The sequence below is a fragment of the Takifugu rubripes genome, chromosome 17 (genome assembly GCF_901000725.2).
Source record: "Takifugu rubripes chromosome 17, fTakRub1.2, whole genome shotgun sequence".
In the NCBI taxonomy this organism is placed as follows: Eukaryota; Metazoa; Chordata; class Actinopteri; order Tetraodontiformes; family Tetraodontidae; genus Takifugu; species Takifugu rubripes.
The window spans coordinates 3,923,910-3,948,762 of record NC_042301.1 but is presented as its reverse complement, the minus strand read 5'-3'; the positions used below and the strand labels follow the sequence as shown (position 1 = coordinate 3,948,762).

Sequence of the window (24,853 nt, the reverse complement as noted above, 5' to 3'; positions counted from 1 at the left end):
GAATTCCCCTTCTTTAAAATGACAGCATGTTTATTTCCCGCAGTTTTTTTTTGCCTTGGCAACAACATCTGAACCTTTGAAATGCTTGTTATGGTCTAAAATCATCTTACATTCAAAAGTGATTTGATCAAAGATGTGAAACTGCTGTCCTCCATCTTTGTTTAAAGTTTAAAAGTGTTGCATGCTCCTGAACTCATCAGAGCTGTTTAGTGACACCTCTGAACTGTTCTTATTTAGTCTGGATTTGTGTTATTGAAATTATTACTGTTGGTGTTGTTACAGAAAAGTTTAGGTTTGATTATATTTTGTCTAAGCATGCTGTTTTACAGTAAAGGGTTCTATTTTCATCCTGACAAGGGAAGAGCTGATCTAAATAAGGGTTTTCATGATGCTGAGATGGTGAAACTGCACCCAGAACAGCTGAGCACAGCACAAGCTGTTATGACACCAAACAGTAGCTGCAACTGATGATAAAGTAAATAAAATGTGGTGGATGTTGCAATTGTTATTTAATAGTTTTGGACATTACATATGTGATACAGGATTGTGGTTGGAGAAAGTGAATATTGCAGAAATTGTTATGATAGTTTTCTACCACAGGAGGGAGCACATACGAGCAGACAAGTAATGGAACTCTCAAAAATGCTGGATTTTTAAACGGCAACCATTACTCCTCATGAATTGATAATTGTCACCAGTCTCCCTTTGTCCAACATGAACTAGAGGACATAAATCAAAACCACCATAGAAAAAAAATCCTGTGTCATCTCTCACGAGTCTGCACGAATCATGTTTGTGCATACACTACAACTATGTGTCGGATCATTGGGTAATAGCATAAAATTTCGATATGAAATCCAGGCTTTTCTTGATTTTTTTTTTTGGGTTGTTTGTTTTTGTGCGTTATTTTGTTTATTTTTCTTAAATTGATGGTGATACGTTTCCTTCATTTATTTGATGGAAATTTCCAAAAAGGTTATGTCCACAGTGAAGAGGACTTGTGGCCGCGCATCTTCTAGAACACTTATATCAATTGGTAAAGTGTTTTTAAATGGGAGCGTTTACTCACCATACTTCGCACTGTTGGTAAATTACTAGTTCTATAATATTGCCAGCGGAACCTTTAACGAGACGTCTTTCAGTGTTGCACTGTCGTCTCTGTATTTCCGGTGACAGGCGGAAATAGAATCTCGGGCCTGTGGAGGTGACCGAGCGGCAGCCAGTAAATAGTAAAAGCATTCGTAAAATATTAAAATATTATCTGCGGTGTATCACCAAGACAAATAACATGGGAGCTCATCTGGTCAGACGATATATAACTGAGACAGACACCGAACCCGACCCATCGAGGAAAGTTGAGATCGACCCCCAATTTGGCTTTCCTGAGAGGAAGGAGAGAGGTTGGTCAATAACTAAGCTGTTTGAAATGTAAAGTTGAATGTTTGATTTCGCCGAATAAGCTGGTGGATTTACGTTAAGTCGACTATTGTTAGGGATTTTCGTACGAAATGTCTGATGCTACCAAAGTCGTATTGCAATAAAGCTATGTGCATCTGTCATTGCTAAATGTTGATCATTGCACATGTTATGATGTAAGTCATAAACGTAAACCAGAATCTTAACTGAGCCAATGTTTTCATACGTTTAAGCATGATAGAATGCTGCCTAGTTCACTGTGTTATTATGCGAGAAAATAGCTATAAAATCACTCAATCTTCCACACTGACCATCATGTCCGTGTGGATGCAAAGCATGATCCTCATGGGATTCCTTTTTTTGCCATTGTCAGAGATGATAGCAACCCAGGAGCAGATGAACCTGGCCCAGGTGCCTCTACAGCAAAGGGATTATTGTGCTCATCATCTTCTGAAACTCATGAAGTGCAAGAGGGACAACTGGCCCAACTTCCTCGCCTGCAAGCATGAGAGGCATGACTGGGACTACTGTGAACATCAGGAGTGAGTGCACTCTTAAAATTTACACGTGCACACTTTGGTTGTTATGTGCTGATGCTTTAGATGTTTATCATGGGGATAAGATCATCCCTGTTAAATATTGGTGATGGGTAATTTAACATTTGGTGGGGATCAGGCCTGTTCACTGTGCAATAGTTAAATACAAATTCAACATGCATTATAAAAATAATCCTGAATGTTATGTGAAATATAACTGATCTTGGTACTTTTCTACAACTTTACGAGTATTGGGGAGCAAACAGTAAAACAGATAAGTGTTAGCTTTTAGTGCATCTGGCAGATTTTCCCAGCTGCATCAACAGCAGACCTGGCGGTTGGGATCTTAAATATCCCAGTTTATTTTACAACATTGCAGTTTTAGCTGTTAAACAATATATAGCACAAAATTTAGCTTCAGGAGCATTTCATAACATTTGGGTTTTAAAGGCTAAAATCAAATATAATTGCATTTTTCTGTTGCGTCTCAATGTCGATGTCCATGGGTAGTCATAGAACAAAATATAAAAAGACAAAACAAATAGGAAATGCTAATTTTAAGAAATGACAGTCCTATAGTTTAACATATTCTGAAATAACCCGTGTAGTGTCCTTGTCGTAGAATCTTTAGTGCACTGGTATCTTAAACAGCACTGCTGTTTGTTGAAGTGGATGATTTGCATGGGGTCATCTATGAGTTCTAGTTAATAAAGCAAATATGCAGTAATAAACGCACATTTCCTGTTTGTGTCCACAGTTACGTGATGCGTATGAAGGAATATGAAAGGGAGAGGAGACTCCAGCTGAGGAAGAAGAGAATTGAGGCTGAAGCTGCGTGATCACTTCATCCCGATACCAATTCTGTATATATACACACAAGCGTGTGCTGTTGTTCATTAAACTAACAGAACATTTATTAATCCTCCAGATGGCGTTATTGTACAGTGTGGTCAGTGCAACTGATACAAAAACAACTTTGACACCAACTTTGGTTAATACACTTGCATATAGCGTCAATAACACACATCAATTTGGTTTGGGTTTTTTTTTTTTTTTTTTAAATAAATTACTTCAGACATTAACAAAACAGATGTTATGGTTTCAAATCTAAATTAGAAGATATCAAAACTAACACCAGCAGATGCACCTTTAGCGCCACATCATATTGCATGTAGTACAGACATGGTGTAAAGAGATCCATTAAACATGCCAATCGATGTTTGTTCATGGGCAGCAAAATACACGCCAGTGTTTTTCATTTTCATTAAACAGACTAATCAGACAGTAAATTGGATTGAAGGTAGTGGGCAGGAAAAGGGAGAGGAGACATATCAGTCAGATCTAGTGGAGAACTAAGGAAGGATGGGAAGAAGGTGGGGGCTGAGCAGACATGCTGTCCTTTAAAGGAGGAAGGGCAGGATGGGCGAGCGCAGTGGGGGGTAATCCCGGAACTCCTTCAGGTAGCTGCGGTGCTTCCCCTTGGCCCAAACAGTCATCTGAATGAATCCCACCAGTGTGAAGAAGGCCACTGGGACACACTGGGTCATGACCGTGAAGCCCAGCCAGGAGCCCAACTGCAGGAGAAAAACGTTAACATCTCCCCATCCAACAACTCGGGACCGATGATAAAAATTCTGTTACCTCATATGTGTAGTTTGGACAGGAGACCAGCAAGAAGATCCAGGTGAAGGGGTTCTTGGTGGGATAGGGGATCCTTCTGATTTTAGAACCTAGGTGAAGATCACAAAACAAATGGAAAAATGATATCAAATTCCAAATGAGTTTGTTTCCTGATCATTATGGGGCAGAACTATTGCATGATTGTACCTGGTGGACGCAGATTCCTCAAAGCAATATGGATGGAAAAGTTGCCAAGCTGACAGAACTAAAAACAGAATAGTTCAGTACCAGATCTATATGCAGTAAAATTACAACACTTAAAACCTAACTGGCTGGCTAATTTTTTAAACAATTTAAAATCAAACGTTTGGAAATGTACTTCATGACTCTAGAAAATTGTGGCAACTAAAATATGAATACCAAGAACATGATGAGGCCCATTCGGATCTGTTGCTCCCCGTAGACTGTAACGAGACAGTTGGCGTTAGATAAGATGGACAGAAGATCAACCATAGCGCACGTTGATATATGTGTGTGTGTGTGTGTGTGCGCTCACTGGGTGGGGTGTATAGCGGGTGGTTGATGTAATAAGCCATCCATGCCGCGAAGCCCCAGTAGAAGCTGCAGTTCTGAAAGGGGACGGTAATTTGTGCTGAGATGGAAGACGTACAGGACGGGACAAGTGGGGGAGGGAGTAGGAGCAAAGTCTCAAACCTTGAAGATGTTGCGTAACGGCATTGTTCCGTGAGAGAAGCGATGCACGAACAGCGTCTCCAGGAGCCTCTTCACGAAGTGGAAAGAGTGACACATACAGGCGAGACTGGGAAGAGCACAAGGAAATGACCGACCGCCAAAGCGCCCACAAATTCCTGATCCTTTTCTTCAATGTGACAGACTTACTGTACGACCCAGTGTTTGCTGGTGGTAAAGTCATATTTGGACGCATAGATGAGGGGAACCCTGAAGTAGAACAGCAGATAAATGACCAGAGGACCAGCGTACTCAGTCAGAAAGACCTAAAATAGAGAAGACCGGAATCGATTACTGGTAGGCCAGCTCCATACTTCCTTTGGTTATCTGTCCTTTCTAAAGCTCCCATGACGACCAATATTACTCCAACAGTGAGCTTCACCCGAAGATGAGGGGTCGAAATGAAGATTTTCATTTGCATTTTGCTTTATTCTTTAAACCAGCATGACACGTCTTCTTTCCCTTTCTCAGCAAGGCATAAATATTGCGATCAGATGGGACTTATTCCTAAATAAAGATCCCCCCAAACATAACAGATGTGTGTGTGCAGACAGACGCATTGTTTTTCTAGCCAGGGTAGGTACTGAATATAGCCGTGCTGGTGATGGGATGTACAGTATGTGGACTGTCGTGACTGCTGGTGCGCCACTGTCACCCTCTTTGGTGCACGGTGCGTGTTTGTACTCACTGTGACCCAGCTGATCTGGGCTCCCAGGTCCCTGAAATAAAAGGTCGCCGTGGTCCCGACAGGCAGATGCTGCAGAACATCCTCGTCCTTCAGAGACTTCCCCTCTGAGACACATCACAGGTTGTGGACAGAAAGAATGACACATCACGTACACCACAGGGGCCCCCACACTTCCCAGTGTACTTACTGGGATCGAGGCGAATGGACTGTCTGGCCGGATACCACTGAGGATCTGGAACGGAAAGGTTTCGTCTTTATTTCAGCGACTTGTGAAATCACATTCTTTGTAGTCTGCAGAGAGCTGGCACTCACGGCTCTTGTGGAACATGGACTTGATCTCCCCGATAGTGGCATTTGGCTCAACCTGCAAGTCACACCACAATAAATAAACCAGGCAGCATGTGCGCGCACGCACACACGATCAGATATTAATCCCATTTTCCATTCATGATGATTATTTATTGTAAATTTAGCTCCGACTGTGTCCGCGGCCCCCAACGGACGGGCGACATTCAACAGCTGGTGTTGCAAACACCCCCGCACACAAACACACGGACACATACATACACACGTAACCATAGCAAACTAGATGATCTTGTATAAGGCTGCCAGCTACAGCCCATTTGTCCACAAATATAAATACAATGACAATAGAACCAAACCATGAACGGCCCACGCACACAACTGCTCACGCTCTTGTCTTTCTGACAAAGATCACACTCACTGCACTCAATAATATTTATACCCACAGCAATTGCCAACATTCTGAGTTTAATCGAATAATACCAATGATATCCTCGTAATTAATGCTGGCACATAATATCCAAATAAAATATCTATATAGATATCATTCATTTCCATTCGCTGCTAAAGCCCTTTGAGCTTATATAAAGTGTGCTCCATTAATTAAATCATTTTACAGAAATTTGTTTCTATAAAATCCCTTAAGTTTCAAGCAATACATCCAGATCCACAATAATGAGCTCATTGTAACATACGTAAATCTGCAAGATAAGGCCTGAAGAACCTATGAATACAGTCAGGATATTTAAATATGTGGAATAACTTTTGTCTCCACTGCAGGAGCGTCAGAAAGGTGTTTATCGTCTTTCTGAAATCGTCCACTAGAGGGAGCTCACGGCGCTTTATTTCACTTTAGAGAAGCTCCAATGACATCTATAAGTGGTGGATGATCTCATTTGCTCATAAAGCAAGTCTCTCTCAAAACTGTTGCCTCAACAGTTTTTAAAAGTGATATTCCTGTATCAGGGGGTCTCTGTAAACAGAGTTATAGACACGGGGAGGTTTCCCCTCACGGTATAAGTCAGCTGCTGCACACCTCGGGACATTTTCAGCAGGATGACATCAGGGTAAAGAGCGCTGTGCCATCTGAGTGGAGATTCATGTCCTTTCCAGTCGAAACCCAATTCAAAAACTGGCAAAGACATCATACAGGACTGGAGGCCCTTTTCGATACATCGGTATGTTCTCTCAAATGCATTTTCCTAAAACGGCGCTGCCATTCTGTCAGTCCTGCAACACGTTTGTCCCAAAGGTGTCGGCACAGAATATCAGCTCACGTCTGCGGTGTTGTTTATATAAGCCGAGTCTTCCTGACTCACAGATTATCACCCCTGTGAACCTGATCCAGCTGAATACAGCCTCCGGACTCGCACCAATACTTCCCTTCAGTTTCTGATGTCCAGCCCATCCACTTATACTAACATCCAAACGGTGTGGAGATTATACTCTCTTACTACTTTAAACAAAACCTTGCACAACCACAAAGGTCTTACATGGCTGATTGGAAGGAGAAGTTGCAAACTTGCCCATACATGTGAGAACAAATGCAACAGGGTTGCTGGGAAGGCAATTCAATAGGTTATACGAATGTTAAAATGAGATTTGCAGTGAACATTACGCAGTAACAGAGTTATCTCATGGGTTCGGACTGTCGTTATCTCACCTGAGGGTCAAAGGTCATGGTGATGTCACATAAATTACCATTCAGCATCTGACAGACTGCATAGAAACAAAGACTCAACCTGCAGCGTTGCAGTTATAGAACCAGAAATAAGACGACGGTGAATTTGTGACATGTCGGAGGCCCGCTGTACATGTTCGCACGCTTTACAGTGTTTTATTTACCACCTAGATGTGTTAATAGCAAAACATTCTCTCCTTTCCCTCATAAGCTGCGACACATGTGGGGGTGTATCACTTTTAGACCCAGGCTGACAGTAACATCTAATGGCCACAGCAGCTCCAGTCATGCACGGAAAATATATATTAGCTAAATATGTGAAACAACAGAGCACACATTTAGTAAACACAGCTGGATTGACAAGACAGTTATTTTTTAGTGGAAAAAAAAATCACAAAAAAAAAAGGGAAATAATTTCTCACCTTGTCCAGGAAGCAGAGCTTCTCCTTGGTTTTGGCGTCCAGTATCTCCACCTCAAAGAAAACAACAGCCTTTTTAGCTTTTTTGGCGGGTTTGCGTTTGACGGGGCCTGGTGCCAACACCGGGGTGGCCACCACCCCATAATTCTGTCTTTTACCACCAGTGGCCTCTAGCGCTAGAGTATCCATGTCCACAGTCCTCCTCCTGAACTCACTTTATCCCCTTCCCCTCACTCTTCCCCGTGGTTCCTGTCACTCTTCTCAACAGCACTCAGCTGTGGAAATAAATCTCTCCTGCCCCTCCCTCATCATCTTCTCCTTTAATTCCCTCACCCTTCCCTCTCTCTTCACTTCGCTGCTTTATTTAACTTGCATCAGACCCCACGGAGCGCCAACATTTGCCACGTGTGTGTGCAGTTGCGTTCCCGGGAATGCCCGGTATCCGACCGTGTGCAACAAATCAAGCGTATCTGTTATTCGAGAAACTTTCAGGGCTCAGGACACAATATTTCAGCTGCGGGTCGCTTGGTTTTGTAATACAACTCCTGTCAAAAAAACAGGGGACACCCGATGATCCGCGACACCTTTCATCCCCTGGATAAGTGGAGACAGAGAGAGCTATCGGGGCAAACAAATCTCCACCATTCCCACCTCTTCCTGTCTGTAACTATATATACAACCACATTCTGCTAGCGCTGCATGACAAGCCCCATCCCTGCAGGCCCCCCAATCGACCGGACACGTCTCACACTTACCCACACAGGGAGTCCTGCCAGCGCTGAGTGACAACACTGCAGACTCACAGGCATTAGAGAGGGCATTCCCCTTGGTAAACACCCCCCCCCGCCCCCTAACGACCTCATACTATACAGTTTCCATAATGACTGAAAGACATATATTCACAAGTGGAAGGTCTCTATTCCTGAATTTCATGACGATTCAGGGCAGGCATGTTTCTGTAATGTTAAAGGTCACCCATTGACTTGAAATTAAATTCAAGCTTTAAATTTGATCCGATTTTTATTTTGTAGTCGGAGATGCATTACAGGAGATTTGATAGGACTAAAGTGTGACACGACAACCATCCAGAATGATTTATACAAGACCATAAAATATCTGTGAGGAGCAATATACTGTATTACTAGCAATATATTACTAGCAATATATTCACTGAGATAAGTGAAAAAAGGGTAATTAAAAAGAAAATGAACTAAAAGGGGAGAAATCAATTCAAGCATCAAAATAAGATCATTGTTCACATATTTGCTCACTGATTATTAAACATTTAAAAAACATTGCATTACAAGGTTGTGCAATATGACTTCAGAATAGATTCATATCACAACACTTGCACAGGGCCACGTTTCTTTACGACCAACAATCTTGCAATAATGTTGCAGAATTAAATGATTTAATTTGCATTTCAAGCTTTAAGCTTCTCCAATTTATTTATTATTGTTTGCAGGACTCTACCGAATAATATATAAATATTAAACATTTCTTAGTGCCTAAAATCAAGCTGCACATGTGCTAAAGTGGTTGAGATCTCAGGTAAATAAACGCATCTCAGTTTTCTGTGTGCTGAGCATGCCCACGGCCCCCCCAGACCCATCTCATCTATATAAAGCCTGAGGCTGGTAGTGACAGTCAGTCCTGCTATTGAACTTTGGCCAGAAGCTGCAGCACAAACTCTGCCAGGTTCTTTATTTGACTCTTCTGGACCTCTGACTTCAGGTACGACATCAGTTTTTGACCGATTAAATTGATGTCTTTAAGTAGACAATAACACCATCGGTGTAGAAATGCTGCAGCTCTCTGCTGTTAACATGCACGTGTAATGTATTCTGTTTAGTCTTGCAGTCGTGGGGTGCACTGTATATACTGTAGAATACAAATGGAAAGTACTTAGAAAGTGTTTACCTCTTTACACCAGACTGACAAACTAGAAATATATTTTTTTAAATCTTTAGATTATTATTCAGACTCTTTACTCTGTGTTAATTTGAAGCATCTTTAGCATCAATTACAGCCTCCAGTCTTCTTAGTATGGCATCACACCCGGATTCGAGGATGTTCTGCAGATCAGCTGTGCACCATTGCTGAGTTCTCCCTCAAAACACTTGTTTTGTTGACTGTGTTTAGCCATGTCACTGTCTTGTTGGAGGGTGAACCTTCAGGCCAGTCTGAGGTCCTGAGTCCTCTACAATCAGCATATTGATATGGCGTAAATCTACTTTTTCATTCTGGAATCTTGAGTAGGGACTAATGACACAACATGTAAAAAGAAAGAAAAGTAGAACTTTCTCTGTATTCAAGACCAGGTTGTTTAATATTAATCAACCCAGTGGTGTTGGTAACAAGTCTTGACTGGTGCAGTACAAGTGCTCCTGGAGTACTGGTAGTATGAAGGACACCGCCTGCGAGCGTGACTCTCTGTCACTCAACAGCAGGGATGGCAAGTTTAAAACAAATGCAGACATTATTGGAGACACTGCAAAAATTCCATGACTGTAACCCTAACCCATTTATCATTGTTTGAATGTTGTTGTTTTTTCAGCTAACAGGTTGCAAAATTCCACAGCTGAAGAATGAAAAGCTGAGGTGCTACAGGTTGGATCAGTTTCAGTCAGACCACTTGCAATCCTGTCTGATTGGGTTTGGCAAAGATGAAACTCTGCACAACTGTCATCGTATGAGAACAATGGTGGTATTCAAAAGATCGTGGATGTTCATGCAAAGGGCTGAGACAGTTGGACTTAACTTTTCACTTGTAATCTAAAGGTGATAACACGATAAGCGTTCAGGGACATTCTAACCTGCAGATGGCGAGAACAACGAGGATTGTTCTGCACACAGGCTTTGTTGTTTAGCCATATAAACGCCCATCTTACAACCCGGAACTAAAATTGCTAGAACAATGGCTGCAGCTTGATATAAAGTTGGACTCTTAGCCAGAAGAAATTTATATATATATAAATATATGGTATTAATAGAGGACACACACACCCCTGTCAAAGCAGCCCGTCAATGGCTGGCGGTGCTGGAGGAGCATGGGATTGTCGATGCTAACAGAGGAAGTTGATCATCGACGCAGGGTTTACTCATACGAGAAACATAGGAAACGCTTTCATTGACGTGGCCTATTAAACCCAGGCTTTATAAAGATTACCCATTGACGATTTAGACTTTCATAGACCCAACTCACCTCGTAGTGCTTCATCTTAGCAGTTGCTACCGAGCTCACCGATGACTGACAGGACCGTCGTCCAATAAGACGAAGAAGCTGCGTCTGATCTGACCATCGTGGGCGGAGAGCAGCGGCAAACTTCAGCCAATCACTATCGAGAATATTTAGAGGATCCCGCCCCTCAGCCAATGAGATTAGGAGACGGTGAACTCACAAAGACTTGCAATTCTCAGCATGTCTGTCGGTTCAAAGTCAAAGCTGAATGTTCCACTGATCTATTTCGCAACTGTATAGCTCAAAAAACTTTTGCTGGTTTTGTACTTTTTAAATCATTAAATATTATGCAATCTTATTTGACTTCACAGAGTCATTTGCAATATACTGTATATCCATCTAATATGGCTCCATAATATGGCTCCATTAGATAGCATGACATGCATAACAGATCCTCTTAATTTAAGTGTAAGAAATTAGAATATTAGTTTCACTTACTAATATATGGAGCAATAGTTGCAGTTAAATTGTTTGCTTTGGCAAGATATATGCCTGCACTTTTTAAGGTATTTGCTGATCCCATTATTCAAGACAAGTAGTGTGACTGATTCACAGTGTAGTTTGCACTTGGTAATTAGATATTTAGGTTGCCATAAATTACTGGAAATGAGATGATTATCATTATCATCAGACTTGTTCCCCACTGTGTTTGAACTACATAATTTAAAAGAAAGGTTGCTGAACTATGCGTACATATCTTCTTTAAATGAATCTGCAAAGCTTTAAAAAATTTAAATAACTTTCAAACCCTATTATTTTAGAAGAAATCTGCAGTCAAAACATTACCAAAACAATCTAAAAAAAAATATGACACAAGACAGCAGAGCAGATTGTAGTCTTGGGCTCAAATGCACACAATAACTAATTTGAATTCCAGTATGGATGAAAAATACAACAGCAACTGACCTTCCTACAGCTGAATTATATGGATCAACATTTCTGCATTAAAAAGACCAAGAAATATGGTCAGATTAGTATGTAATGTCTATTTTTGTGAACAGCTTTAGTGGATTTAAATATTGGGCATTCCATTTCAAAAGCCCTGCCAGCATTCTACCTTTTATAAAAGTCCCCTAACGTATCTGTGAAAGTGAAAGTAGTCAAAATAATAAAAGTAAACATAAAAAAGTCCTAAATGTAAATTAAACATCTAAAAAATAATGCCCATGTACATTTGTGCTTGCAATTATGTAGAATTTGGCAAGTACATAAGTATTAGAAGAACATTTACTTTCTGTTTATAAAGTAAAAAGGTAAAATGTCAAGTCACACACCAAGGTACACTTTTGTTTCACTTTCGAGATTACAAAGTGAGCCTAGAGAGAACATGATGGGGTTTATTTTATGGGTCAGGCCCGTGACCCTTTTGGAGTCGTTTTCTGATGCGTTCATGAAAAATCACAATGAAGATAATCTGGTGAATTAATCAAAATGGATGTCTGCGCACATTATAATCCGGCAAAGATTCGCCATATAAACACCACAGACCCGTTAAACCGACCAGTAGTGATTCATTATTGACCTTTTATATCGCAAATATGAGGAGAGGCCGTCGGATATGGGCTTCAAGAGTAAAATGATGGTCAAATGTCCGATAGCCAGTGAATGTATAATACGTGACGTGTACGTGGGCGTGTCATATCTGTGGCGTGACGGAAGAGCTTGTTCGAGCTGGTTATGGAAAACTCTCGAACTTTCTGAGCCGTTTATATATCAAATCTCCGGGGCAAAGTGGGTGAAGTCTGGCTACAAGTGGCGTCGTGCGCACTTCACCACAGCCTACTGGTATTTTTCTGCCACATTAGATCAACGGGGACCGCTGGATGGTCAAAATGGGGAAAGATTACTACGACATTTTGGGGCTCAAGAAAGGCGCGTCGGACGAGGATATCAAGAAAGCTTATCGGAAGCAGGCTCTCCGGTACCATCCCGACAAAAACAAATCACCGGGAGCCGAGGAGAAATTTAAAGAGATCGCCGAAGCCTACGACGTTTTGAGTGACCCGAAGAAAAAGGATATTTACGATCGTTGCGGCGAAGAAGGTACGTGTGTGTTTGTGCTAGATTAAGGTATTTTATTTTCTTGTTTGATTCTTATTCTTACGGTTATATCTGTGTTCCTGGGGGGGTAAGTGAATGAATCGAAAGCAAGCAGACGCGGGGCCTGGTTTTGCCGACCCCTCCTGCCCCCGGACTCGCAGCCGGGGCAGCAGAGATCGCATTAAAGTCGTTTTACACCTTTCTGTAAAGGCGTCAAAATCGATCTTTAAATGGACCGTTTGTGTTCGCGCCTTTTCAAAAGGAGAACTTCTCTAAACAGTCGGTGGCGCTGCTCATAACTCAATATTGACTTTATTCTGTTCTCCCTACGGATTAAAATGCCCTCTCGGATGGCAACGGGGTTTAGATGGGGACTAAATTTGTCTTTCAGTAAGAGATCCGCACAATAATTCGATAGGACACGTGTTAAGATACCAGTATGGGTCTAGGTCGTTGTCAAGACAACCCTGCAGCATCATAATACCATCATGCTGCAAGACCTTTATTTCCTTGCAGCCAGTTTTATTTAAAACCTGGTAATGTGTTGATGTTATCATAAGTGGTGATGATCTCGCTGTTGTCCCTCAGGTTTAAAAGGCGGCGGACCCTCTGGGCCCGGTGGTCCTGGCACCTTCAGCTACACCTTCCAGGGCGATCCTCATGCCATCTTTGAAGAATTCTTCGGCGGGCGTAACCCTTTTGGACAGTTCTTTGGTGGCCGCAATGGAGGCATGGACGAGGATATGGACACGGATGACCCTTTCGCACGCTTCGGGATGGGGGGCAGCGGCATGGGTGGGTTCTCTCGCACGTTCAGCTCTGGCATGGGAGGACTGGGTGGGCACAGCAGTGTTGTGAAGAAACAGCAGGACCCCCCCTTGGTGCATGACCTCCAGGTTTCCCTGGAGGAGATTCTGAACGGTTGCACAAAGAAGATGAAGATCTCCCGTAAACGTCTGAACCCCGATGGGCGAAGTGCCCGTGCGGAAGATAAAATCCTGGAGGTGCAGATAAAAAAAGGGTGGAAAGAGGGAACAAAAATAACATTTCCCAAAGAAGGGGACGAGACGCCTACAAGCATTCCTGCCGACATAGTTTTTGTGGTGAAGGACAAACCACATTCAGTGTTCAGACGCGATGGTTCTGACATCGTCTATCCAGCAAAGATCTCCCTCAGAGACGTAAGTAAAGTTCACGCAACATTCTCAACGGAGAAGCAAACTGATGACTGTCGAACAAACACCCAACAATTTGTTCTCTCATTTTTCTCTCCAGGCTTTGTGTGGCTGTACAGTAACTGTTCCCACCCTGGAGGGCAAATCGGTCAGCGTGACAACAGATATCGCGCAGCCAGGTATGAGGCGGCGAGTAAGCGGCGAAGGGCTGCCGTACCCCAAACGGCCCGATCGCAGAGGTGACCTTATAGTCGATTATGAGGTCAAGTTCCCGGAAAGGCTCAGCCGAAGTGCCCGGGACACCATCGCTAACGTCCTCCCACGCTCTTGAACGGACCTTTCGGGCTTCGGATATCATGCTAGCAGCCAACAACTGCTGTCACTATACGGACAAGCATTTGGAACACTGATTTAAATGAAGATGGGGGCAGGGCCATCGTTTCTGTGGCAACAAATCCAGAGCTTTGTGACCGAAGCTGCTGCACTGAGTTCTCGCCCCCACGACCCTCTGTCTAAGAGGGGGGGGTGTCTTTGTTTACCATAGCCTGAACCCTGAGGGTATACATTTCACGCTCACTTTTGGGGTACGGGGATAGTGTTGTTCATGTTTCTACTATATTTTTTTGTATAAGTCCCCAAAAACTCCATGTTTATCCGAGTGAATCATAAATATGACCAACTGCGTTTGGTTTTATGAGGAAAATTGTTATTTTGATGGAAACGTATATGTTGTGTAAGAATGTACCATTTTGCGAAATAAACACTCCCAGAAAGCTGTCTTTTGTGTGAGGAATTCCAACACAACTTTGGGAAGAGTGAAAATAAATCTGAAAAGATCCGACTTTGCGGAAAGGTCTTTGTTCGCCAAAAGCAAAATTTGGGGATTTTGACGTTCATTATCAGGTGGAACGAAGTCGGCCCCGAACAATCCAACAGTTGACCATTTGCTGTATTTATGCTTCATCTACCAACGGCAGTGACACTGTTAATTCAGAAAATCAATTGTGATTTAAAATTAAATTATGTGTGTGATTTTGAAGACTCGTGTTGGTGTTTCGCCAGCAGAGGGTGCTGCTGAGACCATCCACATGCAAAATCTAAATATATATGAGCATAGATATGAAATGAGACGTGCTGAACCTGATAAACACCATTGTGGAGATAGCATCATGTGAATTTTTGTAATTAGATCCAGTTTAATTCTCCTGACACATGAATGAGACACTTTATGCTTCTGTCTCCCAGGTAAGGACAGGGACAGTGGAAATAGAACTAAGCACCTGACCTATGAACCTGGATGAGACGCGACATAAACAAGCCTAACACGGATGTTACGGCAGCATTCCACCAAGGTCCTGCTCACACTCGATCCAGTTGCCCACCATGGTGTCTGTTCCTGTCCCTGTCCTTGTCCCTGTCCCTGTCCCTGTGCCATCTACAGACAAAACACAGCTAGATTCTGCCCCCACTTCACCAAAAGCAGACTTCCTCGTGTTCTTCCAATCACCATGCTTGGAATTAAGGCAAAAATGTTAAATCTTAGCTTTGTCAGGACTCTCTCTCTGAGAGGCCTTCAGTCTTTCCAGCCCTTCATGTTCTGAAGTTCTGGTTTCACTTTGTCACTCTAAAATATTGAGCGGAGACTGATGAGGGGCATATTTTACACCAGCGGCCCAGAGACACACACAGCCAAGTATAAAGCATTTGAATTACAAGCGTGAACTCAAAAGTTCCCACAGCAGTCATGAGCCTGCTCGTCAGAGGGCTGGACAACTGCGCACTCCTAAATATTGGAGCAGAATCAATCCCATTTACAAAAGTCAACCTTCGCAATCGGCAACGAGCTGGCAAACAGGCTTAGCTTTGTTAGCCTTTAAAACCACGAAGACTCTTTATTTATATTCCGGTATCAGCTGAGTGATTCGGAGCAGACTGCGGAAGTTTTCCAGGTTTTTCTGGGCGAAAATTTTCTTCTACTTGGTTAAAAAAAAAATAATAATGAGGAATTTTCAGATCTTCATGTTTTGCTGCTGCGCAGGTGGGTTTCTCTATCTATCTATCTATCTATCTATCTATCTATCTATCTATCTATCTATCTATCTATCTATCTATCTATCTATCTATCTATCTATCTATCTAGCTGTCTGTCTATCTATCTATCTATCTATCTATCTATCTATCTATCTATCTATCTATCTATCTATCTATCTATCTATCTATCTATCTATCTATCTAGCTGTCTGTCTGTCTGTCTGTCTGTCTGTCTGTCTGTCTATCTATCTATCTATCTAGCTGTCTGTCTGTCTATCGATCGATCGATCTATCTATCTATCTATCTATCTATCTATCTATCTATCTATCTATCTATCTATCTATCTATCTATCTATCTATCTATCTATCTATTTATCTAGCTGTCTGTCTGTCTGTCTGTCTATCTGTCTGTCTATCTATCTATCTATCTATCTATCTATCTATCTATCTATCTATCTATCTATCTATCTATCTATCTATCTATCTATTTATCTAGCTGTCTGTCTGTCTGTCTGTCTATCTATCTGTCTGTCTATCTATCTGTCTGTCTATCTATCTATCTATCTATCTATCTATCTATCTATCTATCTATCTATCTATCTATCCGTCTGTCCGTCCTGGACTCAGCCGTCTTGGTTTTGGTTGCAGGGGCGTGTGTGGATGTGCTGGCAGTGACGGAGGTGACCGGCCACGCTGGGGAAGACGTCTCCTTCCGCTGTTCTGGCAACTGGACCACAGAGAACAGCTCTGAGCATTTAAACGTGTTCTTCTGCAAAGGGATGTGCTCCAGAGAAAACACCATCATCCAGAGCCCCGGGACGACGGCCGCGGTCGTACGGATGGGGAGGTACAGTCTGCAGCCCATCCGAGGAGACGGAGCCTTGGAGGTGAACATTACCAAGCTGAAGCCGGCCGACGCGGGACGCTATTACTGCGGAGTGGGCGACGCTGTCATTGTGCTGTACCAGGAGGTCAACCTCAAAGTCCGAAATGACGGTACACAGTTCCAATTAAATGGGTTCAAGGTTTGGACTTCGGTGTTCTTTCCTGTAAGACGGCCATCACACATGATGCCTTTCGCAGAAAAGAAATAATTCCCTCCACAGGCAAAGTGGGTTTGTAAAACAGTGATGTTGTTCTTCTGGTTATCTTGTGACGCTTCTTAGTGTGTATGCACCAACGCATAAATAATATGTCCACTCAAAACACACACAGATCTGCATCAGTCATCCTTTATTCCATGTAAAAGCTTCCACTGTCCCTCCTGGATCTGCAGCTTTGACTTCCACAACCCTGCAGGCAGCAGCCAACACTGACAGCAACCTTTTTCTGCCTACAGCTGAACCATCACCGTTCACCCAGCCCACCGCACGGGGGAAGACCAACCCGCGAGCAGCCGCCAGACTCTCAGGTTGGGTTTAAGGTTTAAGATGGTTTAACATATGGTGCGGGGCCGGAAGTGGTAAATCACTGTGTCGTCATGGCGTCTCCTGCTGTGTGTGTGTGCAGAAACCATGGTGGTGATCATTATTTCAGTGAGCCTTGCTCTTCTGGTTTGTGCCATCATACCTCTCATCTTCTACATTCACTGGAGAAGCAGCTCAGGTGAGGCCTAACCTTTTTCAAGTGCGCTCACAAGCCATCATGAATCCTAACTTTATCCTTGGAACGCAACCAACCTTGATTGATTGTTTCAGAAGCTGAGAACAAATGTAAAACCAGCCATGCGCAGGTGAGTAGCTGGTCCAAACATTCCTGCCTGTCAGCTGTATAAAGTGAGCTTTGATGGTGGGTCTGGTCTATTCTCAGTCTGACTGCTGCGCTCAAGATGTCTGCAGCCACGGTGCGGTGGAGCTGCAGGCCATAAATGTGCCAGAATCAGGCGCCCAACGTGCCATCTACCAGCCTCTCCTTGCTTAAGAGCTTTCCTGGACAGTGTTTCTTCTAACCACTGACGCTCCAGCCTTCCACTTGCAGCCATTTAGAGTCAAAGGATGAACATATTTTTGCCCCAACAGGTGTATTATTATTGACAGTCTCGTGTTCCTTGGTTTAATTTCCACAGCCGCAGGAGGAGGCCGACGGTTGATGTGCACACATGCAGAAGGTGTTTAAGTGTGCTTCGGATCTTTTCATGTTTTTAAGAAATGGCCAATAAACATGCTTTTACGTCACATGCACCGCATCTATGGCAGCGATGGGTCATTGATTTGAAGTCTTCTGAAATTAAACTTGTGAGGACAATTTCAGGCCATTATTACATCTCACTTTGTGCTTGTGGAAAACATATTTTTGGTTCTTTAACCTACTAAAAGGTTGGGTTGAAAGCCGTCTTTCTTCCTCAGGACCTTTTTACACACATTTTAAATTATTTCTACTGAGAAAGAGAATAAAGAGGCCAGTCTTTTGGCTGCCTCTACCATTAAACCACCTGACTGGACAGTTTAATATGTGTTGTATCATCTAGACATAAAACCATGAATCCATCAATTGTTTTGTGTGTGGCCTTTTTAAACATATTCAGTAGCACAAATTGCTTCACAGAGGGTGAGCAAATAAAGTAAATAACAATAAGGCAAAAGGCCGTTAAGACATTCAAAAATTAATAAAATCAATCCTGGCGTGGAGCCAGATATTAAAACTGGTATAAAAATTAAAATTCTCCATCCTGAGAAATGGACAGACTCTGACTATGTTCTTAAAAAACTGTCTTTGTTTTTGATGTGTGGAAGAAAACTAAGCTCAGAGTCAAAAATCACACCCGATTGTGATGCTTAAGATAGGGTATTTCTGTTAAAATTCCCTCTCCCACCTTCAGGGGCAATGACTAAAACCTCTGATTTGTCCTGGTTGGCTGTAGGAAATTAGCTTCCATCCATGACTTCATTACTGAAATGCACTTTCAATTGGCCCCTGTGTGAGACAAATATATACAGTTGTGTATTGTCAGCATAGCTGTGAAAGCTGATGCTGTTCCTCCTGAAGAGGAAGCTTTGCCTTCCTCACTATGGGCACAATAAGAATAAAAAGACTTGCACCTAAAATTGACCCTTGGGGAACCCCAAGCCTTTGAGGAACAAGTATCCAAACTTATAAAGAAGCTTGGGAAGGGCTGGTTGTGTCATAACCATAGACGAGCTATAAATTTATTGCATGTTGAGCTCGTTCCAGTCATCTGAGTGAATCTTATGACAAGGTTATGTCCTCTGGTGAATGAGGACACGAGCTCCTGCAGCACCCTTCAAAAGCGGGACGTGACTAACCGCATTTCACAAACATTTGCCTCAGATCAGACTTATGAATACATCATTTTATGTTTGCAAAATAAATTTGTTATTTGTTCATTAACGTGTGTGTGTGTTTAATCCAGGTTTTGTCCTGTTTAGCTCACTAGTTGGAGACGCTGAGGCTCCTGGTCCATTTTCCCTCACAGTTCCTGCGGTTATTTTTGACAACCTGGCAGTGAACCATGTTATCTTCACAGTTTCCCAAGTTGTCTCCCCACACCACATCGCTTTGGTGCAATTGAACACAAACAGGCGGAAAGCAAACTATTGAAAACATTTATGAAACACTTCACATCATTTATTCACCATCTGCTGTAAACTCAGACGCTGTACATAATGTCTAGAATGACTGTTCTGGTTCCTGTTATACTGGAACACATGCTTTGTCTTTGCATTGTAATCCCTTCCATATGAAAAGGGCCGTTAAACCACAGAGCAGTCCTATGATGAGCACAGGAGCTCCTAGAGCCAGGGCCACTGTGGTGCCCGCGCCCACCGCGATGACCACGCCGGCGATCACCAGCACGGCGGCGGCGGCCGAGGCCACGCGGATATTTTTGATTCTGGCTTTTTTCTCCTTGAGTCTCTCCTTCTCTTTCTTCTCCCTCTCTGCGTCCCACACCTTCCTCTCCTCCTCTTTCTTTTCCCTCTCCTCCTGCTGCCTCCTCTCCTCCTCTTCTTTCAGCTTCCCCTGGGCCTTCTCATACATCTCGTTCGTGTAGTGTTTCCCCCCGTTGTCCTGGATCATCTCCTTGATCATGGTGATCAGCTCCACCACCTGCGATCGGTCGTCGGCGTCGTTGTTGTTGAAGGCGTGATATCTGCGGCCGAACGTGATGGAGAGTCTGCGCAGCTCCTTGCACTCCTTCAGGGCGTTGTCGGCTTTGGCCTGGTCTTTACACGTAAACAGCATGATTGTGTACATGGAGGCGTCGTCTCCGAAGTTGTCCTGGATCCATTTCACGGCGTTCCTTTCCTCTTCGGTGAAGCGTACTCCCAGTCGGATGACAAGCAGAAAGGCGTGGGGGCCCGGCACTGACATCTTGACGCACTCCTCTATCCGGGTTTTTAACTCTTCCTCTGTGATGCCGGTGTCAAACAGCCCCGGGGTGTCGATCACCTGGACCGGAGTCCCGTCCACCACTTCACTCTGTGTCTCGCAGTGCTTGGTCACCGACACGGGGCTGGGGTCCTCTCTAAAGGCAGCCCTCCCGAGGATGGTGTTTCCTGTCGCACTCTTTCCGGATCCAGTCTTTCCCACCAGGACGATCCTCAAGCCACCAGACAGATCTAAAGCTGTAAGGGACAAAGGGAATCCAATCAATGGCCGCCGGGTTGGACCACACACCTATCTGAATCAGAATGACGGGATAAACGCCTGATATTACAGGCTCTCGCCCTCTTTCTCCCTATACACACACACACACACACACACACACACACACACACACACACACACACACACACACATACATACATACATACATACATACATACATACATACATACATACATACATACATACATACATCCATACATACACACACATACACACATTTGTAGAGCAGCTTTAGATTAGATTCAGATATCAGTTTAAGATTTTATTGTGTTTGATGGCTCAACGTGCTGCATTAACAGTTATGAAAGCAAAGATTATCACTGTTAATACTTTACATTGTCCCGATTTGGACTTTCAGTGGAGACAATAACCTCAAATCCACAATAATAGAGCAACGCTTTGCCTCAGTCATTAATATTTCATCAAAATGTCTGAAAGAGCACAAGAAAAAGAGAAGACTGTACCTTCAAAGTTGTTCAGACCACACCCATCTGACCGAGGAAGAGTTCTCATCTTCTTCTCTCTCAGTGGTATTACTGAGATACCAAACCAGTAGGGCACAAGAGAAGAATCTTTTTCATTCCGATCCTAGTAGATTTCATGTGTTATGTATATTTTTAACTTCTTTTCAGAGTATTGTCTCATATCAAGAGCATAACAGGATCAGAACAGTAACTATGGGCAACAGGTCCCTTACCTTCAGCCATTGCTGTTGATTCACGTTATCTCCTTCTCCGATGGCCAGGTGTGTCACCCCAGTCACAAACTTCACTATTGAACCAGCAGTAGCTGTTCTGATTAGTTTTCCGGGAAACTTCTGGAACCCTGGGTCATGCACAGGAGGGGGCTTCCTATTTCCTTCCATTGTTTTCAGTTTACATCCGAGAAAATGGTCCAAAACCAGAAAAGGGGTGGGTCTAGAGCTCCTCCAATGAGGGGGCTCCTGGAGACCTGATGGGGAGGAGACCCAACAAAATCCCAATGGATGGATGGATGGATGGATGGATGGATGGATGGATGGATGGATGGATGGATGGATGGATGGATGGATGGATCTTTGACCTCTCTGGCCAGCTGGTAAACCTCTCACTAAATCAGATGGTGAAAGTTTACATTTTTAACCCTTTCAGATAGTGTATAAAAGTGTAAATTGAAGCTCCATATGGGCTGACCTATATTGTTGCAACATGAATGTTATGAGCGAGGCCTGATGAGATCATAATTCATGTATGAAAGGGTTAAAGTTGGGGGACAAGAATAACCCATGAGGGCATCACATCCTTCCATTGTTCCTTTCTCTTAAACACAGACCTTTGCTGTACCAGCAAACAGCAAAGTTAGACCAACGTGTCCCCAATAATGAGCTCCAAATAAAGTTTATCTGCAATTAAAACAGGACCGCCGATTAAGATTTACATTGTATCAGTTTGTCGAACCACATGAGGACACACCTCCCTCTAGTGGACAAAATTAGAAACTACGCGCTTTGTAAAAGCAGCTTGTTAACATAAAATAGAGAAACATGAGGCGGAATGTACACGATAATTACAAACACATAATTTTTGAAAAGTTGCAGGCGCGTTACATGTGCAAGTAGAGACTAGAATAGTGATGCCTAATGCCACATGACGTACTTTAACCAGTTTATCCAAGAGTTGATTTTAACATCATCAGTCGGTTCCCCATAGTATCACAATAATACAGAATTTCAAACAAAGCTTTTTCTTTGAAGTAAACTATCGCAGCGGTCACTGTATATAATCCTGACATGACTTCAAGTCATATATATATATATATATATGCACAGCTCACATAAAACTGACTGATATATATGTTTAAATATATATATATCAGTCACTTTCAAAATGAGCTGTGTAATTGATCTATTTATTTATTTGTTCTGTATTTGCTGTCTGTCTTATTTAAGCTGTTTATTTCATTATTTTGTCAGGTTCCGTGGCCCCGCCTCCTTTTATGCCCCCTGCTGTGATTGCCGTTTGACGCCTGCAAGCGTGCGTGTGTGTGAGAGAGACAGAGAGAGAGAGAGAGAGAGAGAGAGAGAGAGAGAGAGAGAGAGAGAGAGAGAGAGAGAGAGAGAGAGAGAGAGAGAGAGCGGAGTGAGAGTGAGACCGTGAGCGCGCTGTCCTATGCGGATTCCACCGCAGATTCTCTGTCCAAGCGGTTCTTCTGCAGCCCAGGGAACAGACGCTGGCGTCCCCGGCCCCCTCGCTCGCTTCCCCGCGGCTGCGGTTGTCCCACTGGAGGACATCAGTCTGGGAGACGGAGAGGTGTTAGCCGGGAAAGATGCGGGGAAGCTCTGTAGGTAAGACGAAGACGAGCAATTGCAATCGTGAGGTGTGTGTTCTGTTCTTCGGCTGAGTGTGTGTGTTTGAGGAGAAGGAGGGAGGAGGGGGGGGGGGGGGGGGGGATGCGGTGTGTGCAACCAGCGGAGGAGGAGAATGATGGGAATGTTTTTAGGTAACAGGAGGCTGTTTTAACTCTGAGCCAGGATCAGGGCCTGGGAACCTCTGCTGGACCGCTTGCTGTGTGTCGTCACGATGTGCTGGTTAATTACATAATGTTTGTTGTCTGCTTCATTTGCTCACTTCCATTTTGTCTTCTTGTACTGAACAGTCGGAATCCACTCTCTCGCTTTTAGGTTGTAACGACTGTTGACAGCAACAGTCATTAAGGATTGGTGTCCAATGTGGACACACCAATTTCTCCCAGGCGGACCAGCCAGCCAGTCATCAGACTAGATATTTTCTGACACATTGATCTATGTGTGTGTGTGTGTGTGTGTGTATGGTTGTGTGAGTGTGTTTGTGAACAGTAAGCTTAACTGATAGAGCCAGCATTGCCATTCGTCACTTTAAAGAACCAACCTGTTCACTGCCGACACACAAAATTCAGTTTTTTTCCCCCATTTTTGACGATATGAAATTTGTGCCCCAGAAGTTTTCCGTGAATATTCTCAGTCGTCCAGGTCAAAGAACTCTTCTTCAGCCTTGAAGAGGTAAAACGCTCTCAAGAAGCCGCAACACCGTCCAGTTGACCCGATTCAAGCTGCAAAGAAGAGACCCAGGAGTTGTTGGACTAATGACTGTGCATCGCTGTGCTGCAGAACGTTCGTGATGCTGAACAAAGTCAGACACTGGTGGATAAAATCACATAGCAAGTCTCCAAATAGTCTGTGGTTGGCTGGTTTTGGTGTCACTGAGAGCATGGCGACATTGGCTAAAAGACATTACAGCTATACTTTTGTACAGCTATTTTCACAGCTATTTTCAAATTGTAATTAAGTTAAAAAAATTGAAAATCTTTACCTTCCCTGTGTGTGTGTGTGTGTGTGTGCGTGTGTGTGTGTTAGAGAGAGAGGGAGAAGATGATTGTGCAGAAAGCCGATCCATGCTGATGTTGCTGAGCTTCCCTCGCCAGTATCTCATGCCCTGTGCACTGTGACTGTGTCCCGGTCACGTGCACGTGCACGAACCGTGTCAGTCTTGCTCTGGTCCTCTGTCTCCTCTCTGCATCTCATTTCCTCCGTGCTTCTGCTGATGTTTGCTCCTTTCGGGCAGAATGGTGCATTCACTGACTGGTTCCGATGGGCAGGTTTTTTGGGAACAGTCGCGTTAAAGTGGGGGGTTGCCAGGCAACCAGAAGAGGCAATCAGAAAAGACAAGAAGGTTCTGGGTTCGAAGGTGGTCAGGGGCTCCGTGGGTTCTGTCTGGCTTCCTCCCACAGTCGGAAAGCAGGCAGCTCTAGACTCACCTTAGGTATGAGTGTGAACAGTTTGTCTCACCCTCCGTTTGAGGGATTCAGATGAAGAAGAGGGACAAATGTTGAAATGCAGCAGTTTTAGCTCTAACCCCCCCCCCCCGACAGGTTAACCCACATCAGTGCCCACTTCTGTTTCTGACAGCAGCGTCCTGTCCCGACAGAGATGCCAGCACCATAGACTCACCTTCTTCTCTCCCCCTTTGACTCTGCCCCTTCTCCCTCTCCGTCCTCTCTCCCTCCGCCGAGCGCACTCCCTCCCCCTCCGCATCCCCCGCCGCCCGTCGCCATGACAACCGCAGCCCTGCGTCGGCAAGTGAAGAATATTGTGCACAACTACTCCGAAGCGGAAATCAAGGTATCGCACGCAAACCCCGGCGCCGCCCGGTCGACGCCGTCCGCTCATGTGGGCGTGTTCAGGTGAGCGTCAGGGTGTCTCTGTGGATCCTCTACAGGTTCGCGAGGCCACCTCCAACGACCCGTGGGGCCCGTCGTCCTCGCTTATGTCAGAGATTGCGGACCTGACCTTTAATGTAGTGGCGTTTGCTG

The 24,853-nt window shown here is 43.8% G+C and overlaps 6 protein-coding genes across 13 annotated transcripts in view; 4 read left to right on the top strand and 2 right to left on the bottom strand.

Annotated features, from left to right (window-relative positions):
* The first annotated feature begins 1,145 nt into the window (after nucleotides 1-1,145).
* Nucleotides 1,146-2,879, top strand: ndufb7 (NADH:ubiquinone oxidoreductase subunit B7). Its single transcript, XM_003972022.3, has 3 exons — nucleotides 1,146-1,400; nucleotides 1,790-1,958; nucleotides 2,710-2,879. The coding sequence occupies exons 1-3, from the start codon at nucleotides 1,289-1,291 to the stop codon at nucleotides 2,789-2,791; spliced, it is 363 nt and encodes a 120-aa protein (XP_003972071.1). The 5' UTR covers nucleotides 1,146-1,288; the 3' UTR covers nucleotides 2,792-2,879.
* tecrb (trans-2,3-enoyl-CoA reductase b) lies at nucleotides 2,848-10,722 on the bottom strand. 2 transcript variants are annotated; one of them, XM_003972021.3, is made up of 12 exons: nucleotides 10,619-10,722; nucleotides 7,417-7,467; nucleotides 5,323-5,374; nucleotides 5,198-5,242; nucleotides 5,011-5,114; nucleotides 4,473-4,588; nucleotides 4,287-4,392; nucleotides 4,129-4,201; nucleotides 3,993-4,036; nucleotides 3,780-3,837; nucleotides 3,594-3,682; nucleotides 2,848-3,526 (listed from the first exon to the last, which is right to left on the bottom strand). In XM_003972021.3, the coding sequence occupies exons 1-12, from the start codon at nucleotides 10,631-10,633 to the stop codon at nucleotides 3,353-3,355; spliced, it is 927 nt and encodes a 308-aa protein (XP_003972070.1). In that variant the 5' UTR covers nucleotides 10,634-10,722; the 3' UTR covers nucleotides 2,848-3,352. The 2 variants fall into 2 exon arrangements, with proteins under 2 accessions (XP_003972070.1, XP_029706621.1); XM_029850761.1 differs by lacking the exon at nucleotides 10,619-10,722 and adding an exon at nucleotides 7,572-7,596.
* On the top strand, nucleotides 9,061-18,146 carry LOC115253274 (uncharacterized). Of its 2 annotated transcripts, XM_029850762.1 has the most exons (7): nucleotides 9,061-9,147; nucleotides 15,115-15,221; nucleotides 16,550-16,897; nucleotides 17,241-17,312; nucleotides 17,411-17,506; nucleotides 17,599-17,633; nucleotides 17,711-18,146. In XM_029850762.1, exons 2-7 carry the CDS (start codon nucleotides 15,167-15,169, stop codon nucleotides 17,819-17,821), a joined length of 717 nt encoding a protein of 238 aa, XP_029706622.1. In that variant the 5' UTR covers nucleotides 9,061-9,147; nucleotides 15,115-15,166; the 3' UTR covers nucleotides 17,822-18,146. The 2 variants fall into 2 exon arrangements, with proteins under 2 accessions (XP_029706622.1, XP_029706624.1); XM_029850764.1 differs by lacking the exons at nucleotides 9,061-9,147; nucleotides 15,115-15,221 and adding an exon at nucleotides 15,610-15,907.
* On the top strand, nucleotides 12,275-14,647 carry dnajb1b (DnaJ heat shock protein family (Hsp40) member B1b). Its single transcript, XM_003972040.3, has 3 exons — nucleotides 12,275-12,697; nucleotides 13,283-13,875; nucleotides 13,970-14,647. Exons 1-3 carry the CDS (start codon nucleotides 12,478-12,480, stop codon nucleotides 14,198-14,200), a joined length of 1,044 nt encoding a protein of 347 aa, XP_003972089.2. The 5' UTR covers nucleotides 12,275-12,477; the 3' UTR covers nucleotides 14,201-14,647.
* A 1,304-nt stretch (nucleotides 18,147-19,450) lies between the features above and the next one.
* On the bottom strand, nucleotides 19,451-21,576 carry LOC101074651 (GTPase IMAP family member 4-like). Of its 2 annotated transcripts, none has more exons than XM_029850828.1 (3): nucleotides 21,225-21,576; nucleotides 20,992-21,115; nucleotides 19,451-20,484 (listed from the first exon to the last, which is right to left on the bottom strand). In XM_029850828.1, the coding sequence occupies exons 1-3, from the start codon at nucleotides 21,390-21,392 to the stop codon at nucleotides 19,553-19,555; spliced, it is 1,224 nt and encodes a 407-aa protein (XP_029706688.1). In that variant the 5' UTR covers nucleotides 21,393-21,576; the 3' UTR covers nucleotides 19,451-19,552. The 2 variants fall into 2 exon arrangements, with proteins under 2 accessions (XP_029706688.1, XP_011610742.1); XM_011612440.2 differs by having other exon boundaries at nucleotides 20,992-21,063; nucleotides 21,225-21,565.
* Nucleotides 21,577-22,592: 1,016 nt separating this feature from the next.
* The window catches only part of epn3b (epsin 3b), an 8,069-nt gene continuing 5,808 nt past the window's right edge, over nucleotides 22,593-24,853 (top strand). Inside the window, exons 1-3 of one of the 5 annotated variants that reach the window (XM_029850823.1) lie at nucleotides 22,593-22,850; nucleotides 24,607-24,662; nucleotides 24,760-24,853. The exon at nucleotides 24,760-24,853 is cut by the window's right edge and continues 65 nt beyond it. In XM_029850823.1, coding sequence (XP_029706683.1) covers nucleotides 22,832-22,850; nucleotides 24,607-24,662; nucleotides 24,760-24,853 — 169 coding nt within the window. In that variant the 5' untranslated portion in view covers nucleotides 22,593-22,831. Of the gene's footprint in view, nucleotides 22,851-24,449; nucleotides 24,663-24,759 lie in introns of all 5 variants that reach the window. The other 4 variants (XM_029850827.1, XM_029850822.1, XM_029850826.1 and 1 more) reach the window with 4 other exon arrangements.

Excerpts from the sequence above, each read along its gene's own strand:
- ndufb7 (XM_003972022.3), top strand. The coding sequence starts at position 1,289 with ATGGGAGCTCATCTGGTCAGACGATATATAACTGAGACAGACACCGAA. Across the intron at positions 1,401-1,789 it reads TCCTGAGAGGAAGGAGAGAG|AGATGATAGCAACCCAGGAG; the intron begins GTTGGTCAATAA and ends TGCCATTGTCAG. Across the intron at positions 1,959-2,709 it reads GACTACTGTGAACATCAGGA|TTACGTGATGCGTATGAAGG; the intron begins GTGAGTGCACTC and ends TTGTGTCCACAG.
- tecrb (XM_003972021.3), bottom strand. Across the intron at positions 4,202-4,286 it reads CGTTACGCAACATCTTCAAG|AACTGCAGCTTCTACTGGGG; the intron begins GTTTGAGACTTT and ends GTCCCCTTTCAG. Across the intron at positions 3,683-3,779 it reads GAGGAATCTGCGTCCACCAG|GTTCTAAAATCAGAAGGATC; the intron begins GTACAATCATGC and ends ATCTTCACCTAG.
- dnajb1b (XM_003972040.3), top strand. The coding sequence starts at position 12,478 with ATGGTCAAAATGGGGAAAGATTACTACGACATTTTGGGGCTCAAGAAA. Across the intron at positions 12,698-13,282 it reads CGATCGTTGCGGCGAAGAAG|GTTTAAAAGGCGGCGGACCC; the intron begins GTACGTGTGTGT and ends GTTGTCCCTCAG. Across the intron at positions 13,876-13,969 it reads CAAAGATCTCCCTCAGAGAC|GCTTTGTGTGGCTGTACAGT; the intron begins GTAAGTAAAGTT and ends TTTTCTCTCCAG.
- LOC115253274 (XM_029850762.1), top strand. The coding sequence starts at position 15,167 with ATGAGACGCGACATAAACAAGCCTAACACGGATGTTACGGCAGCATTC. Across the intron at positions 16,898-17,240 it reads CCTCAAAGTCCGAAATGACG|CTGAACCATCACCGTTCACC; the intron begins GTACACAGTTCC and ends TTCTGCCTACAG. Across the intron at positions 17,634-17,710 it reads GTAAAACCAGCCATGCGCAG|TCTGACTGCTGCGCTCAAGA; the intron begins GTGAGTAGCTGG and ends GTCTATTCTCAG.
- LOC101074651 (XM_029850828.1), bottom strand. The coding sequence starts at position 21,392 with ATGGAAGGAAATAGGAAGCCCCCTCCTGTGCATGACCCAGGGTTCCAG. Across the intron at positions 21,116-21,224 it reads ATCAACAGCAATGGCTGAAG|GATCGGAATGAAAAAGATTC; the intron begins GTAAGGGACCTG and ends GAAATCTACTAG. Across the intron at positions 20,485-20,991 it reads TGGTCTGAACAACTTTGAAG|CTTTAGATCTGTCTGGTGGC; the intron begins GTACAGTCTTCT and ends TGTCCCTTACAG.